Raw genomic sequence first — 16710 nt, forward strand, 5'->3', positions numbered from 1 at the left:
AGCATATTTTCTTTAAGATGCTGTCCGTCAATGAGCAGGCCTTTTCGATGGCTTGACCCCCATTTCTCATTCCAAATATTAGTAAGCCTACAACTTCCTCCACTCCAGTGCCTCCCTGCTCTTGCAGCATCAAACTTAACAAAAACAAAAAAAAAGATAAAATATTAGGAAGCACAGCTGTTTCAGGCCTACCTCCGCAACTATAAAACTCCATTCCTTTTGAGATGTGGGCGCTATCCAGCCATCTCTCTTTCACCCTAAATATTGATTACTTCACAGTTTCCTCTTCAACATGCAATCTAGTGCCAAGAGACCCATGGGGGTGTGCACACACTCTACAAATCTCCTTGAAATAACATAGAGCACAATGTTTGCAGGGAATAACCATCCTTTAAAGAACAGAGGCAGGAGAAGACTCTAGGATGCTTTTTTTAAGTGAAGTTTACAAAAACTGTGATTCCACTATGGCCGCACATAGACTGTATTTACAAAATGTCCTGTTTTACTTAGTATATTTTATTTTAAGTGCACTACCAGATTAGTGTTCATTATTCATTTTATGTTCAGAATTTAGCTGCTCTTGCTTTTGAGGAGCACTGTGACTTCAGCCTTTTCTGGGTTTCCATCCAGGGACTTCTACTTCTGAACAGAAGTTGATGACGGCAAACCGAGGTGATGCCTTGAGGTGGGGTCGGGGGGGGAGGACTTACCTAGGGACGCCTCACATGGTATAGCATGAAGGATGGCATTGTTCATATGACAAAAGTTTAAGTAGGTGTAGAAATGGTTGCAGCGTGAGTCATTCTGGTAATCTTCTGATTGGACGTTTAGCTGTGGAAAGCTGCGGTTGATGATTATTTGTCGGGGAGTTGAAATGGAGGAAGCTGCTCTTTGTGCAGTTGTTGGTTCTGTAACAGGAAGTTTAACTGGGGAAGCAGCTTTTGGAATATCATGTGACTTCTGCCGGTGGGCATGTTGGATGGTTGTATAATTTCCTGTAAAGGGAGTTGCAAGGTGCTACAAAAGACCCAAGTTCCAAATTGTCAATATGTGAAGGGCGTCTTCTGTCAGCAACCCCACTCTCGGCAGCTGCTTGATAAATGTACAACGTTCAGGACAAGAGGAATTGTGAAATATCTCTTCCATTGCCACTTAACGGGCAGGTGGAAGGAGGCACTGAACAGATGCATATATTTGATTCTCAAATCCATGAAATTGACATTTGGCAGGTAGTGTTATGTAGTGGGAGGAGCCACTTAAATCACCTGACAGGAAATCAGCCCTATGTAAGACATGGATGCATCATTGCCTGAGTAGCTGTTGAATGCTTAGGTGAATGTGGCACAGAAAGTCTTTGTAGGAGGCTCCACCATTTGGGCTTTTGTCTTCTTCCAGCAGCATCTTAAATAGCTTCTCCATCTCCTCCCCTGGCTTCACCACCAGCAGCTGTAGAAATAGTTCCATCAAAGTTATCATACTTTTAAAGAAATCAATTGAACTTTTACAGTAAACATAACCATGTTATTGTGGGTGTCTGATTGTTATTATGCATGTGTCAGATGCTGAAGATTTGTCTCAATGTCACACTGCAGCTTAACTCTTGATGGAATCTTTGCACCAAACACATAAGAAGCCGTAGCCTTCTCCTTACCATGTCATAACTGCATTTTGAGGAGTGACAGGGCTGTAACTAGCTCCACCAAAGCCTTAACCCTTCTCAGACTTCCAAACTGACCGATGGAAATCATCAGCTGATTAGAGATTGATAGAAGAAACAGGCAAGTGACTAAGTTGGCTACCACCCACAGTAGACGGCATTGCCCCATTGAACTGTGGCAGGGGAGACCATGGAGTTTCTTCAGAGGCTGATTCTAGGAGCTGGCTGCCTTCAGGCTGCAGGCAACCTGCCTGTGAACTGCTGGTCAAGCCCATTTAGCAGAAGAACTTCAATAAGGTAGAATCCTATGGTTCTATGTGCTTTCAGCTATGTTGTATTTAACGAGCTAAGTTTGTTACTTTTGCCCTCAATTCCACATCCTTATCCCAATAAACATTTATATAAACCCATTGCTAAGCTGCTCTTAGTGGTCAAACCTCAACACGAGGCTGGTTCTCAACTCCTGGCCATGTGGCTCGGAAGCAAGGGCCTGAAACATGTTTTGCTTTTACTGGGCACGCTAAATTAGAGGTAGGCTACCTGTGGTAATCCAGATGTTAGTGCCTACGACTCGCATGATAATTGACTACACTGCTATAGCTGATGGGAGTTGTATGCCAAAACCTCTGGGGAGCTGCAGGTTGCCCACCCCACTCTAAATAAATGCCAGAAAGAGCGCCAGGCCCATCGAGTCTGGCCACCACACTTTATTTTCTGTTAATTGAATACCTAATCTCCTAGATTTCTCAGTATTAAGTCACCTGTTCCAGGTTTAAAACAGAAAGTTTAATGATTTTGTTCATAGTTCTCTTCACATACTGTTGTCATTCCGGATCAATGCAGTAAAGGCCACTATGGGGGCTAGCCATTACATCTATATAAGGGAGGATGTTCAGTACGATGAGAATTTAGTGGAAAATGCTATCAATTTTTTCTTCTTATGTCTGCACTACAAAATACTCAGGAGCAGATGAATGAGAACCCTCTTGTGGATGACTGCTATGAGGGATGTGCAGGAAGCCTTGGCATGAGCCTTTGGACCCGAATCTGCTCTGGTCACCCTTGCTATTGCCAACTTTATCTGGTGAGCATGGAATATATGGGATAGGGTGTGGAATCGGGCATTGCCAAATAGAAAGACTGGGGATGTCTTCCCATTTTATCCCAATGTTCAAGCCCCTTTTTCTATAGGTAACAATGTTTTCTAATGTGCCTAATATTTTGACGGAACCTGCATGGCGACTTTATGATTTACAATTAACAGTCAAAAGGAAGTAGGTTCTCCCAATTAATGTATTCCATCATGCAACCTGTATGTTTATATGATGTTGTGTTGGTTTGTTTCAAATTGATTGATGTCACAATATGTTGTTGGTTTTGTCATAGCAATTTTGCTATGCAGAAAAAATTATATGCATACAGCGAGGATGGGAAGAGAGTGTAGAGTTAAAATAAGGAAAATCTGGCCCTTAAAAACTCACCTTTGCAGTTCGAGCTCCTTCTGTCTGCAGCGTCTCAATGATTCTCCTAGCTTGATCAGAGAGTGGGTTATCCAGCACAGGCAACGCACACTAGAAGGATAAGAAAGTGATAGGAAGGTGAGAGGCTGAGATTTTGCGTTTCTTTTTATTTGTGTTTGTTGGTTTAGGCTAATTTAAAAATCTTTAGTGATGGGAACTAGTGCTAAAGTATCAAGAGCAAGAGCTTGACAGAGGCTATTTCATTTGTTGTGTCCTGCCTTAAAAACCTGAATCTCTCATTCACCCCTTTTAAAGAATCTGTGATAGCGCTGGCAATTACCTTTTGACAGTCAGTGGTCTGTATGATTCTGGGGAAGCACACCCTTACCCCCAGAAATTATTCTAAAAACAATCAACATTTATTTATTTTAGTGCTGTTTTAGTAAAGTGCACAATTACAAATAGGTTGTTTCCCAGAAAGTTAACTCTATAATGCTATAAATAACTCTGGGACCTGTGTCACACTGACTGTTATGCTTAGCGTACCTTAAAATACCTTTAAAATAGCTAAATTAGATGCTCGGGTTCTTGAGGAAGGAGCACATTTTTTAGAAAGGCTGGGGTCATACAATCATATAAGACCTGCAAGCACATTTTTGGGGGAAGAGGGGGACAGTCTCTATGCTTTTTCAGTAGCCGGGTGGTAGCTGTGGTAGACTCACCGAGCCGCAGCAGACTGCTGAGAATCTTGCGACACCAAAGAGGTTCTGAATAACATCCGGGTCGGCCTGAGGTCCGACCCACAGAAGGAGAGTCAGTCTGTTTTCTGCCAGGTAGATTCCATTCGGCGACAGAGCCTTCTCTGAACAGCGGACAGCCCTGGGAAGCGCCGTACCCCTAGACCACAGCTGGTGCTGGATATTTTCAAATGAAGGAAGTATACATTATTTCAAAATACAGGAATGAAAAATGCATTCCTCGCAAACTTTCTCAAACTTCCTTGACGTTACCCCTTTCTTTCATGCGATCTTGCTACCACCATTTTCAGTCGTTGGTATGGTTGATGTATTGCACCCCCACCAGGTGACCCCTCAGTTCTCTACCCTACTCACACTTTTCCCTCCATCCGCCAACAAAAGGATCTGACCCCACACCGCAGGTTTGAAAGACACAAGTCTACAGTGTCAACATTTCGTTCTACGGATGCAAACATTTTCCTTGTAATGTTTGCAAAAAAGCAACTACTCGGAAAAATGTCTTTTTTGTACTATTTTTTTTATGATGAATGTCCATCTCACTATGAAACCAATGGCAATGTTGGGGCATATCATAAGACTGATAATATAGCCCAGACATATTAACAAAGGCAGTGATGTACCAGCACCGTCCCGGTGTGCGGCGTATACTGTAATGGGGATGAGATTGTGTGACTTAGAATGGAAGGCAAGAGTTCCTACCAGTTCTTGTTTGAATAATTCCAGGAGTTGTTAAATTACTGATGTGACCCTTGACTACACCACAAATGCTGACATGGTAAAAGAGATGTGGGCAGGCCGCAGGGTTCTTACTATGGAATATTGCACAAGTTGACATGTGCGCTTCATGCATACGCAAGTCCATTGAACCTTTAGGCATAAGGGAGATTATGCTTTACTGCCATGCCACCTCAAAGAATTATGGGAGATGTAATGCCTGTGAGTTCAATGAGTGTGACGTAGCATGCAAAGGGCAGAAGAAACCCAGTAGGTGAGCCTAGATGAGGAGCAGCTTTGCAATCGTAAGCCTGGTGGAGTCCAGTAAACAAGTTGAATAACAGAAACACAAGCAACAAGACCTATGTATGTAATACAATATTTTTAAAAAAATGTCAGATCTTAATAGAGAGAGGCAGTGGAATGTGGCACAGTGGGAAGACCATTGTTTGTGGGCAGCTCTTTATCTGTTTACATTTAGAAGTCAATGAAAAAAGAGCCTCCAGGATCGGATTAATTGATCATAACGCCGCTATTGCAGTTGCTAAAAATAGACAAGTTAATCAAAGGACTCACTATCCATGTTGCTCTCTCGTCACTTGCATCAGTCTACGGCCAAAACATATTTTCTTTTTGTTTAAATAAATCACAGCCTGGATAAAAACACTATATATACACAGTTTGTTGTTAGTAAGTGAATAGCCCATATTGTCCAAAATATTTACATAAAAAGATATACAACCTATGGATGTTTGATAAACTCAATTAAAGCATCATTAAATACATCTCATGTCTTAAGATGAAATCAAACACATTGAGATCCATAAAGGTCGCGTTGGCCTGCCATGATAATTGTACTGTCAGTTCATCAGCCTCACACTAATTGAATCATATTACGAATTTTGCAGGTCCACAGCATCATTGATGAGATCCTTCATCAGGACAACAAAACTTAAATGCACCCATTTCTAATACTTTCCTTATATATTTTCCATCTTTCTGTATCCATGGGCACAAGTCACAAAAGGTGGAAGGTATCAGAAGGGATTCCTTAAACCACACCTTTCACGAAGAAAGAACCACCACATGAAACGGGGCCAACTCATAACCGTGTCGGACTTCATCTTCAGTGCACTGCAAGGTATTCTATCCTTTATTCGGTTGCCTGCGGCTCTGTGCATGAACATCACAGCAAGCTAGAGAATAGACCACGTGCGGCCTTGTTGCCAAATGTTTTCCAATCATATTATTACAGTGTTCTCCCTTCCAGGAAAAACTCTCTCTGGTGTTGACCTACCTCATGGTGTGCTTCTACCCCACAGCATCCATTTCTTCATAAACTATTTCCCTTCTAACCCAGTGCAATGAAATGCATTATAATAATAGTAACCCCTCGACTGTTTGATAGCATTTAGTTGAATGGCTTGATACATGATATGGCATTTGTAACACACCTATACACAAGTGTTTCAAGGCGCGAAAGTGCCTGCTCACTCATTTTCAAATCAGGTTGCAAGTAGTCTGGAGCCAGGGGAACTGCAATGGTGCACTCACTTTTAGTATCTACAAAGGGAGCCTCTTTTTATATCACTGCAGGAAATGCAGACTGTTTAACAAAAATATCTGATGTCACATGTTGATGCGGTTATAATCCATTCTCAAATTTGGAACCATGTTTTATAATCCTCTCTTGGTGTTCAAGCTTAACGCCCCCACTTTGGCTCACGTGTTTTAACGCCATGTGTCTGGCTTCCGGTCCTCACTCGTATGCGATTGCATGCAGGGCAAGGAGGATCGCTCATTTGCTGTGATTAAACTTATCTAATTAATTAATCTCAGTATGATCAATGAACCTTTGTCACAGGTGTGGACTCAAGGAAGTGCGCCGACATCTCCATCCAGGGCTCCCCCCTCAGCATGCACCTAAATACAGCACATGCTCTTCCCCCCCTCGCTTGCCACCCTGCACACTTGTGCCACATTGGTCAGTACCAAGACTTCCCTAAAGGGAGCTAGACTGCTTCAATTTTGTGATGCGCTCCCCTCTGTCATCTTAGTTTTCGACAACACTGTATTTGCCCAGCACCTCAGACTAGAATTAAAGCAACCTCATTTTATTGAATATTCCTCCTGCTTGATGACTTCAGAGGCTTGCAGCAGGCCAGCACTAAACCCGCAACAGCTAAGCAGACACCCAGGCAGCCCAAAACTGCCATGCAACAACTTGGCAATTCAATGGCTACTGCATCTCGGTTCCCATGCCACTGACTCAGACATCCAATTATTAAGCCATATTCACCTACACTGCAACTCCAAATTCAACCTTCTGCAGGCCTGCGCCTCCTTTGACAAACCAGACCTTCTGCTTCCTGCATCACTTTGACCACAATTACCTCTGCTATAACCTCATCCCTGCGGCAGTGATATCATTATTCCATACCTCTCGCTACCAGATAAAATAGGCCAATGCCTCTTTTGACAAGGACAATAATACTGACACAAATGAAAACTACAATATTCCACTTAGTTTGCCCAGTTCTCTGCCTGCTACACCATCCACTTTGCTTAGTCTCTTACTTTCTTTCCCTTTCCATAATCAATACACAAAGCTTACTAGATGTTTGTGCAAAGTAGTAATCGATAGTTCACCCAGTCTACTGCACTAACATACACTATAGTTAGCCTCCAGAGCTGGCTTTGCTCTTTGATTACCAGTGTATTATATATTCACACCTGCAGGAAAAGTTGGGCTAACTTTGTTAAGTGCCTTTTATCTTATTTATTTGTGTCCATTCATGCAGCTAACCTTTTACATTTTACAGACACTCATCCAGGGCTCGCAAAATCTTTTCGCCCACTTGCATAGTCTAGTAGATTTTACAAAAATAAAGTACAATTTGCAGGGGATTTATTGAACATTTACTTTGTTTGCAGTAAATGTCAAGTTTCACTCTGCATGGATGGCCTCTGGGTGGCAGCAGTGTGCCAAACAAAAACTGGGTTTGTGGTTGCACGCACCATTTTACAGAACGTGCATTTACATTTGTTGTCATCCATTGCCATGGGTTGAGTCCATTTCTCTTAGGTCGAGTAGGTAAATTAAGTTATTTGACCTAGAGGTCTAGTGGAATTTTAGAGCTTGCAAGGCCTGACTCTTCTGACTAATGTCTTATTTCAGCGGTGCACAAAACCACTGTATTGTTGCTCAGTTTATGTCTTGTGTAAGGGTGTAGAAGTAGGAGATTGACACACAGGTGGCATATTTTTGGTTATAAACTTTTATTATGTAAAAATAGGAGGGAAAGCCCTACCTACCCCCATTACTAACGTGATTCCCTGCCTCAACCAAATACTAAGGAATCCGTCAGGATGTCCGTCCAAATCAAGTAGTCCATCATTGTGTGTCAAAAACCTATTTCCTTCCCTTACACTCTAAATCAAACTAAATAAAGGGGTGTTCTTCTTGGTCCAGAAGAATGGGTCTCTTCTTCTGGATGATCGAGCAAAGTTCACTTTCAGGTGATGAAAAGTTCTTAAAAAGTAAAAACCAAAAAGTCTGATTCTTGCAGTAGTCCCGTTGCAGCCCTGTCTGGCTACTGATCTCTGGTCCGTGCTTCAACCTTCTAGTATGGTAGGAACAACTGGCCCCCGCGTCTTCTGGTACCCAAGCAAGTTGGAGCCCTCAGAAGTGTCACTGGACAACCCAGCCGACTGACCAGCACCAGAGTGGGCTACCGCGATAGAAGCGCTATTACGAGTTTTGCCCTGGAACTGCAGGGGTCTTCGGCTCATCCAGCAAGAAGTCCTCCTGTGAGATGTCAGCTCCCCGCCATCAACTGGTCCGGAGAAAGGAGGCTTTCTTTGACTGCGACAACTGTGACGCCTGCAGTCGCCAGGCAAAGGTGACCATCCCTAAAACCAGCTTTCCTGAATCAGGTTGAGTGTCTGCAAGAGTGCTGCATCAGTGTTTTCTGCATTGTTCATCGAAAAGAGGTTGCATCACAATCCTGTACCTGACCGGAACTCTTCGTGCACCCGCAGGCCCTGGGCACCATGAACCGGAACCAAAGGCGGAAAACCTACCTCAGGCAACCCTCCAACAGCCTGCCAAGTCTGACGAGAAACTGGAGTACGGGTGGTAAGTTGTAGCAATACTTACCTGCCCCCCTTTCTCCACCCTTGAAAAGTTTTTTTTATGTGACATTCAGTGACATTCATTTTATTGTTAGTGGTTTTGGTACAGAAAGGTCATGACTTGTGCTTTTATTTTCCCTTTAATGAGGGACTGCAGGGAATTATAGAAGAATAAGGAGTGCTCTTTGTGTAGTTGAGTACATTGTTTTAGATTAGCATTTTTGAAAATTGGTATTTCTTATCCTCAATAACTATGTCCAAAAGGAAAGCCACTACCTCTATTTCACCTGAAGCAAGGCAAAAGAAAAAAATCACTAGAATATTTTAGCATATTAAGGAAGTTAATAATCTCATATTGGAGATCAAGGGGTTTACTAAATGGTATACAGTGCCCCAGTGATAAAACACGCCCTGCAGCAAAAAAGGACCAACAGTGGGCGGTGTAGTGGGGGAAGGGGGGCAGTTTAATTGTGTGGTTGTAGATGAGGAACAGTGACCACCCGTTATTTTCGTTTGATGAACCTGCACTGTGTAAGAGAAATTATTATAATATGTGTACACATAGGCCAAGTAAGGACCCAACAGACCTTTTTTGAGGTGGAAAAAAGGCCTGGGTAGGATAGTGGGAAAACAACTATATATCCTTTATTGATGGTAGGGGTAGAGGAGGTTCCGTTGGTGTGGTAAACAGCATAATTGAATGTCATTCACTGGGGGTGGGGGGTGAATCCCTTGGAAGAAATATCAGAAATGGGAGTGGAGACTAGAACTGAAACTGAAGGTCTTGGGTGTTGACAAGTGAAGTGAAGTGAAGTGGAGTTGACGGGAGTGGTTGAGATTGACCCTGTGATTCCCCTTGAGTAATAAATGTTCTGCTCTTGTGGATAAGGAAGAAATAATTCCCACCCTGGTTAAGGGCTTAAAGAGAGCATACAAGAAGAGGCTTGTTGTAAAAATATTAGGGCAAAAGGGAGGAAGCCATTGGATGCCCCTACAGAACTGACAACAAGGATATGATGGGAAAGAATGTAACCAGTGTGAGTGTCATGTCCCAATCATGTGAATCTGTTTGAAACCGAGATTAGGGGTATGCTGGTAGAAATGAGGTCACTGGCTGCAGAAAAATTGGATGGCTGTCTGAGATCTGGTTGACGAGATAAAAGTATTAAAGGAAAAGACTGTTACTTAGTTTTCCAGAACGGACTATAAGGGGTCTAAAGGTTTATGGAGTGATGCCCCTAAAAGGGTTCGGCCCAGTGCTATATATAATGAAGAAGATGATGATGATGTAATACTGATTACTCGTGATAGCTTGGGAAGCATTGTGGACAATTCTGGGGGTTGTTGTAATCATGTTGAGACACCCTTAGAACGTACTTCAAAGCCTAAATTAAACTGGGCACATCAACATAACGTCTCGCAACCTTTGTCCCGCTCAGGGACTTTGAGATTAAATAACATGCAGAATGGAATTGGGAATCCTGATGTTACAGAAATTAAAGACAGTAGAGAAAGACTCAGGGATCAGCAGAGAAAACCACCTTTTGTGATGATGATTAATGTTCTGAAACTCACGCGAAAAGCTTTTGAGGATGAGGAGGCATTGAAAACCAACAGCATCTATTGGTTCAGACATGTCCAGGGGTGTCTATTCATAATCAGATCAGACGTAGTAAGGTGCAGTCGGGTTCCAATGCTCAATCACCAAGCAGATTACATCCGAGTGTTCCTGTGGTCTTGGGATTTAATAGATTGAATTCTGGAAACATACCTTCGAGCATTTCCCCCAATGGGGACCTTGATTCTTATTATCCTCCATAGCCCTATATAGAACAACCAAGGAAAAGGTGATGGCAGATATGTTATTATATCAGCCGTTAGCGGCCCTTTACCTCTATGTACATCACATTGGAGGTGGGGGGGCACATGAGGGAGCCAGTCGATGGGGGTTTGGAGGAGGTGCACTGACTGGAGCAGCATTTTGTGCCTCCCCTGTTAGATGTGGGCGGTCAGTCCCCATCATGGAATATTGCTGTAATAGTAAAGGACTTGGAGGACACAGTCTACACTGAATTTAAAAGGAAGTTCCAGTTGGTCCTCCTACAAGAAAGATGGGCTATTTACAAGGTAGACTTGAAGCGGTTTCGATCGTTCTGTGTCCCGGCCAAAAGGGCCTAAAGGGTAGACCATGCGGGGGGCTTCTTATTTCGCTAGATTCTACACTAAATTCAGAAGTGACGGTACAAACAGATATATGGGGAACTCCAGCATCTGGCCATCTGCACTCGAGCCGATAACTGGATTTTGTTATTTAACATGATTAACAGACCATCTGAATCCACAGGACTAGAGGTGGTAGGAAAGATATACGAATTGATACCTTTTTGGAAGGGGTCGCACCACACACAAACGATTATAATCATAGCAGTTGGAACCCATACGAGAGCTGGAGGGGCTCTTGGAAGACCAGGACAGTGCCTGTGATATTCCTGTACTGATAGCGCACCGGCCTAGATGGGTTCAACGTGTTATGGATACGGCCACTGTTTGAATAATATGGAGCTCAGTAATGGCTGGTTTTGAGAAGATTAACCAGCAAAACTGACTTTTGTCGGACACAATGGGTTGTCTATTATAGACTATATTCTGATCTCTGCTAAGGATTGGGCGTGGATTGGCCATTTTAGAATACTTGAGAGAGTTGAAAGCGACCATAAACCTTTAAGTGCATCGATCCAATTTGGAATGGCAACTAATCCACTACGTGACAACCAGAGAGGGGCAGAAGCTATAGCTGTCACTGGACATGCACGAAAAACAGTGACGTGGATCAGAGTGATTGAGCAAGATCTAAAGCCCACAATATATAAAGACATATTGGAAAATCGTGTAATTGTTCGCGCAGTCATTACCTCTGATGGAGAGATACTGACTGAGCTTAATAAGATGGTGCAGAACTTGTTTCCACTTATGACCTATACAGCTTCTACAATACAACAAACTTGCAATAGTTAAATCTGGTTGGTATGATCAAATTTGCAGTGATGCAAAAAATAAGATATTGACATGCCTAAAGGCCTTTGGCGTAGTGTATAATCCACAGCTTAGAGGGTATAGAAATGACTATAAGTCTATAATGGCAAAGAAAAATAAAGATCTTGTTACTCAAAGATGGGAGTCACTGCTAAACGCCTATGAAGAAGGGGATTATAGCTCCTATTGGAAATTGGTTGCTGGAAAAGAGGTGAATGGGGAAACAAGTCTGCAGAGTTGCATTACGGCAGGAGTCTGGCAAAAGCATTTCGTAAATATGTATGGTAAATTCAAAGAGACTCAGAATGTGTCACTGAATCCTGACATAGTTACTTGTATTGGGGATGAAATTCTTCAATTTAATATTGAGGAAGTGAGGAGGGCAATATTAAGCCAAAAGAGTGGGAAGGCCTCAGGGCCGGATGGGATACCGCTTGACTTTTATAAGGATGAGGTAACGATTTGGGGCCTAATAGTGTGTAAAATCTTCAATGTTTTAATGACATGGGGGAAGGTTCTTCCTCCTGGAGAAAAGCAGCAGTGGTACCAATATATAAAAACAGAGGAAGGGAACTACCAGCTAATTACCACCCCATTTCTCTTCTCGATAGTATGGTGAAAATATATGCCAAGCCAATTTGCCCCCATCTCCAAGCCTGGGTCGAAGAAAATAACATTATTAGTGACCTGCACGCAGGATTCCGAAGTCATAAGAGTAATGTCGACCAAAGCTTTTGGTTGATTCCGTTGACCCAGATTGCTGAAAATAAAGCTATATGCTGTATCGGCGGATCTCAGGACAGCGTTTGACAGTATCTCAAGAGAAAAGGTGTGGAGGATTATGATGGAAAGTGGGGGCATCTTTAAAATTGATCACCGCTATTCGGTTGTTGTATACCGACAACAAGGCAGCTGTTCGTTTTGGGTTAGCCGGAGAACTAACTTACCCTTTTGGCTTGGAGAGGGGGTAAGACCATGCTTTGTCCTCGCACCCCTTCTCTTCAATATATACATTGAAGAAGTAATTAAGGTTTTGAGTCTGAAGTCTATGGATTGCCCCAAAATGGGCAAGGACAGTTACCAGGCTTCTTTTTATGCTGATGATGCAGTGATACTGTCAACCACACCACAAGGATTAAGAACAACATTGGATATATTCCTGGATACATGTGGGATCTTCGGATTGCAACTGAATACTGATATCTTGGTATTTAAGCCACAGTTCATTAAGTACAAACGTTTGGATACATATGTACTAGAAAGTAAACTAGAGCAGACAAGGTTTTTTACGATTATCTAGGAGTTAGATTCCATGAGAATTGTGAATGGTCTTCTCAACTAGCCAAGGCTTGTTCTAATTTGGGAAGGTTTGGTGGGGCCACTCACTCCTTTTTTGTAAAACCTGGGAGAGGAGCAATTTCAACTGCTTTGGAGTTATATCGAAAGCAGGCGATACCAGCTTCAACCTTTGGTGCCGATATTTGCAGCTATGGGTGCATTGGAGAAAGTGGAGAATAGATTAAAACGTATCGTTATTGCTACAGAGCTCCCCGTCTACACGTATGCACTTGGAATTGGACATTTCACCAATAGGAAATGTGTTAATCTGCATACCCAGTATACTACTGGCCCAAGCTGTGGAGCTCCGATAGTCTTGGAATTAACAAGATGCATTAAAATACCTATTGAGCCTGGGAGAGGGGGGTAAATGTACCTCATGCCCCGTTCATGTTAAGAAGCTGTTAATAGGGTTGAATTAGGCAGCATGATGTGATTTTTTTTTCGGGTAAAATAGATAGGTTTGCCCTGACCAGGATAAAGAGAACCGTAAAAATGCTAAATAAAGAGCTGATGTTGGTCACAGCTACAAGACTTAAGCTGGGCTCAGTTTACATTGAAGATAAACCAGATTTTAGTTTAGCCTGCTACCTAGATTACATCCAGTCGCCATGTGAGAAATCTCTGTACATTCGGTTTAGGATGGGAACACTCCATTTGTCCTTTTTTTCCCAAATCCTGGGGTTAGGGCGGATCAGGAATATGCCCATTATGCGGTCAGGATATGGAAACTGTTGTCCACTTCTTGTTTGTTTGTGGTACATTGAAACATCTGAGAATCCGATATCGAAAACCCCTTTTTAGGAAAGCCGGTGTTCGATCGACTATTGAAGCTTTGAAATTTTGCAGATGTTTCAATGAGCACCACATTGTATTTGCAGTAGCTCGCTATGTCCGTAGGGCTTGGTAGCGTAAGTTAACGATATTGGATAAGGGGACCATAGATTGTGACTAACATTTTAATAATATAATTTTAATGAAGCTGCAAGTATACGCTCCTCATCATCTTACTGTTTGTTTTAGGAAATGAGCCTGAAATTGCTTTGAGTTCTAGGAAATGAGCTTCACAATTCGGATTAGTAAAATGTATGATGGTTTTAGTCAAATTTGTATGTTTGTTTTTATATGTACTTTATGGTTGTATCCCTGAGTAACGTATTGATGATGATGATGATGAAAAGTTTGCATAACTTTTTAAACTTTTATAACTGTTTTGCTTTGACAAAACATGTTGCCGAAAGCCAGGAACAGTCTTATTCACTAGAATACGTTCTCTTGTAACTTTTGGACCCATCTTCACATCCCCAGGACCCCTCTCCTAAATTCTGCCCAACCCCTAAACTAATGAACAACTTTGAACTTTTGGGCGTAAGGCCCCATACAATTTAGGGTTGGACTTCATAAATTAGGATTACAAATCCTGTGGACAGTTGGTGCTAATCTAATTACTTACCTCCCTTTTCAGCAGGTGCTGGGGGTGGGGGATAAAATTGATTTTTGTGCATTGTCTACAGTGACTTTATATATGTTTTATAGTGTTTAGTATTGTGAAGTAATACTACCTGCTATTGGTAATTTTTCATAGTGTGTTTTGTGGGCCTAAAATAAATATAGTATTTTTATAAAACTATGAAACACTTGTGTATAGGCGCGTTATAAATGCCATATCATATCACATAACTAACTCCCTAAGTGTAATCCTTGCTGTTTCACTGTGTGGACTCATTGATGAACCCTCAGCCCACTCACCTATCCTGAGATTTAGCCTTGGCCTCTCTGTGTATTACCTTGATTGGTTTGGCAAGCTCCCAGAAGTTGCTCCCTGCTCACTACAAAAAGGGTGGCCTCCTAAACATCTGTCCACCTGGCCAGAGTTTAGAAATTAATTCTAATAATGGGTGAAACAATCACAAAAAAAATCTTTAAGTACAGTTAAGGTTAACTTTCTGTAATAAAAACAAATTCACTGAAAAAAACCTTAGGTAATGGGAAGGAATGTCTCCAATGAAAAACATAAAAAAACAGACATTTAACAGTTATTGTTTTCAAAGGAATCATAATTTGCCGACTGCCCATGATGCCACAAACATCCCCACAGATGACATGTACATTCCCACAAGGCATAAAGAAGTATAAACAGCTCAAATAAAACAGTAGTAACTCTGGCTTCTTGTTTTCAGTTTAACTTTTGATTCGATTGTGAAGATTATTTTCAAGATGCTATTTCCATGCCAGTGGGCACAACGTGTAACATCACAAGTAATGCATGGTAGTGGCTGAGTTATGTTTGCTTTGCGAATCACAACTAGCATGTTTTTATGGTTCTTATGGTTTGAATTGCAACCCTAATGTCTCTTAGATTAAACGAGGAGCAAATTAAGGGTTTCTGTCTATATATGTTCAATGGACTATTCTTCCAATAGAATCCAGTATTCATCCAGTATTCTTTACCACCCACATCTCTTCCCTTGGTATATTCATTTCCTTCTTTTGGGGTCTCCTACTAGCTATTTGCTGATAATACACAACTCATCTCCTCTTCCACCTCATTCCCCTCTTGTATCTTCAACAATTTCTGTTCAGCCATCCACCAGTGGATGGCACTTCATTGTCTTATGCTCAACTCTCCCAGTAAACCACATGCCACCTTGCCTTTCCTACACCTTATCCTTTTTACCTGACCTTCTCACACATCCTCTCTAGGCTCACAACCTTTGCGTCTTCTTTGACATTTATCTCAAAACGTCACTCATTTCTCACCTCCACTGTGATGGCTACATGACTCAACCTACTACACATCTGAAAAATATGCCTCCTCACATATCACTCTGCTAAAACACAAAACTCCACCGTTGTACACCGTCAACTGGAGCACTGCTGTAGTCTCTACTTGGCCCCCATCTGCTAATTCCACTGCTTATTTCGCCCCGCTCAACACAATTCTTAACTTGGCACTCTGTACCTCTTCCCCACTCCTGAGCCACCCCTGCCAACTACCTCCATTCTGGCTGGCTTTCAATGTAACTCTGATCCCTCCTCAACCTCCGTGTGTCTTTGAATTAATTAATGGCTTCCTGCTACTCCCTACCTTGTACCATTCGATCCAGCACCCAACTAAGGGCCTGATTCACAGAAGCATTTTATAATGGCGCAATCCCGTAGGAAAACGCTCTGTGAATCGGGCCCTAAATCTGTATGTCCTCCACTTCCCCAGTGATCTATTTGGCTTCTGTGCCATTGCTCTCCTGACCCCGATTCTCCTATCAAAAACATGGCTACTATCATTGCTTTTGAATCTGCTAATATTTCGACTCCACCACCTGCTCACATATCACCTTGGCCTTTGTAAAGAACCCATCAATGTGACTGCTACATGCTCTGTTATTGTCCCTAAGCACACTGTTTGAGACCAAAGCGCTCTTCTTGTTCAATAAATATAAAATACAACCATGGTTCTTTATTCAATCTGTAATTCTTGGGTACCCATCTAAATCTGTGGTCCATAAATGAAACCTTGTAGAACAATCTTTGCCATTTGACCCATTCAAGTAACCTTGGCACTCTCCGCCCACTTAGACATTTCATATGCTAGACCCCTTAGCAGCAGTTTAACAGA

The 16710-nt window shown here is 42.2% G+C and overlaps 1 protein-coding gene across 3 annotated transcripts in view; it reads right to left on the minus strand.

Annotated features, from left to right (window-relative positions):
* Positions 1-504: 504 nt before the first annotated feature.
* The window catches only part of LOC138492054 (protein transport protein Sec24C-like), a 255965-nt gene continuing 239759 nt past the window's right edge, over positions 505-16710 (minus strand). For 2 of the 3 annotated variants that reach the window (XM_069619001.1, XM_069619002.1), the window contains exons 20-22: positions 3840-4031; positions 3139-3228; positions 1154-1446 (exon numbers count right to left, since the gene is read on the minus strand). In XM_069619001.1, the coding sequence (XP_069475102.1) occupies positions 1303-1446; positions 3139-3228; positions 3840-4031 (426 nt within the window). In that variant the 3' untranslated portion in view covers positions 1154-1302. Of the gene's footprint in view, positions 1447-3138; positions 3229-3839; positions 4032-16710 lie in introns of all 3 variants that reach the window. The other variant, XM_069619003.1, reaches the window with a different exon arrangement.

Source organism: Ambystoma mexicanum, chromosome 10 (genome assembly GCF_040938575.1).
Source record: "Ambystoma mexicanum isolate Mex_15411 chromosome 10, UKY_AmexF1_1, whole genome shotgun sequence".
Classification (NCBI taxonomy): Eukaryota; Metazoa; Chordata; class Amphibia; order Caudata; family Ambystomatidae; genus Ambystoma; species Ambystoma mexicanum.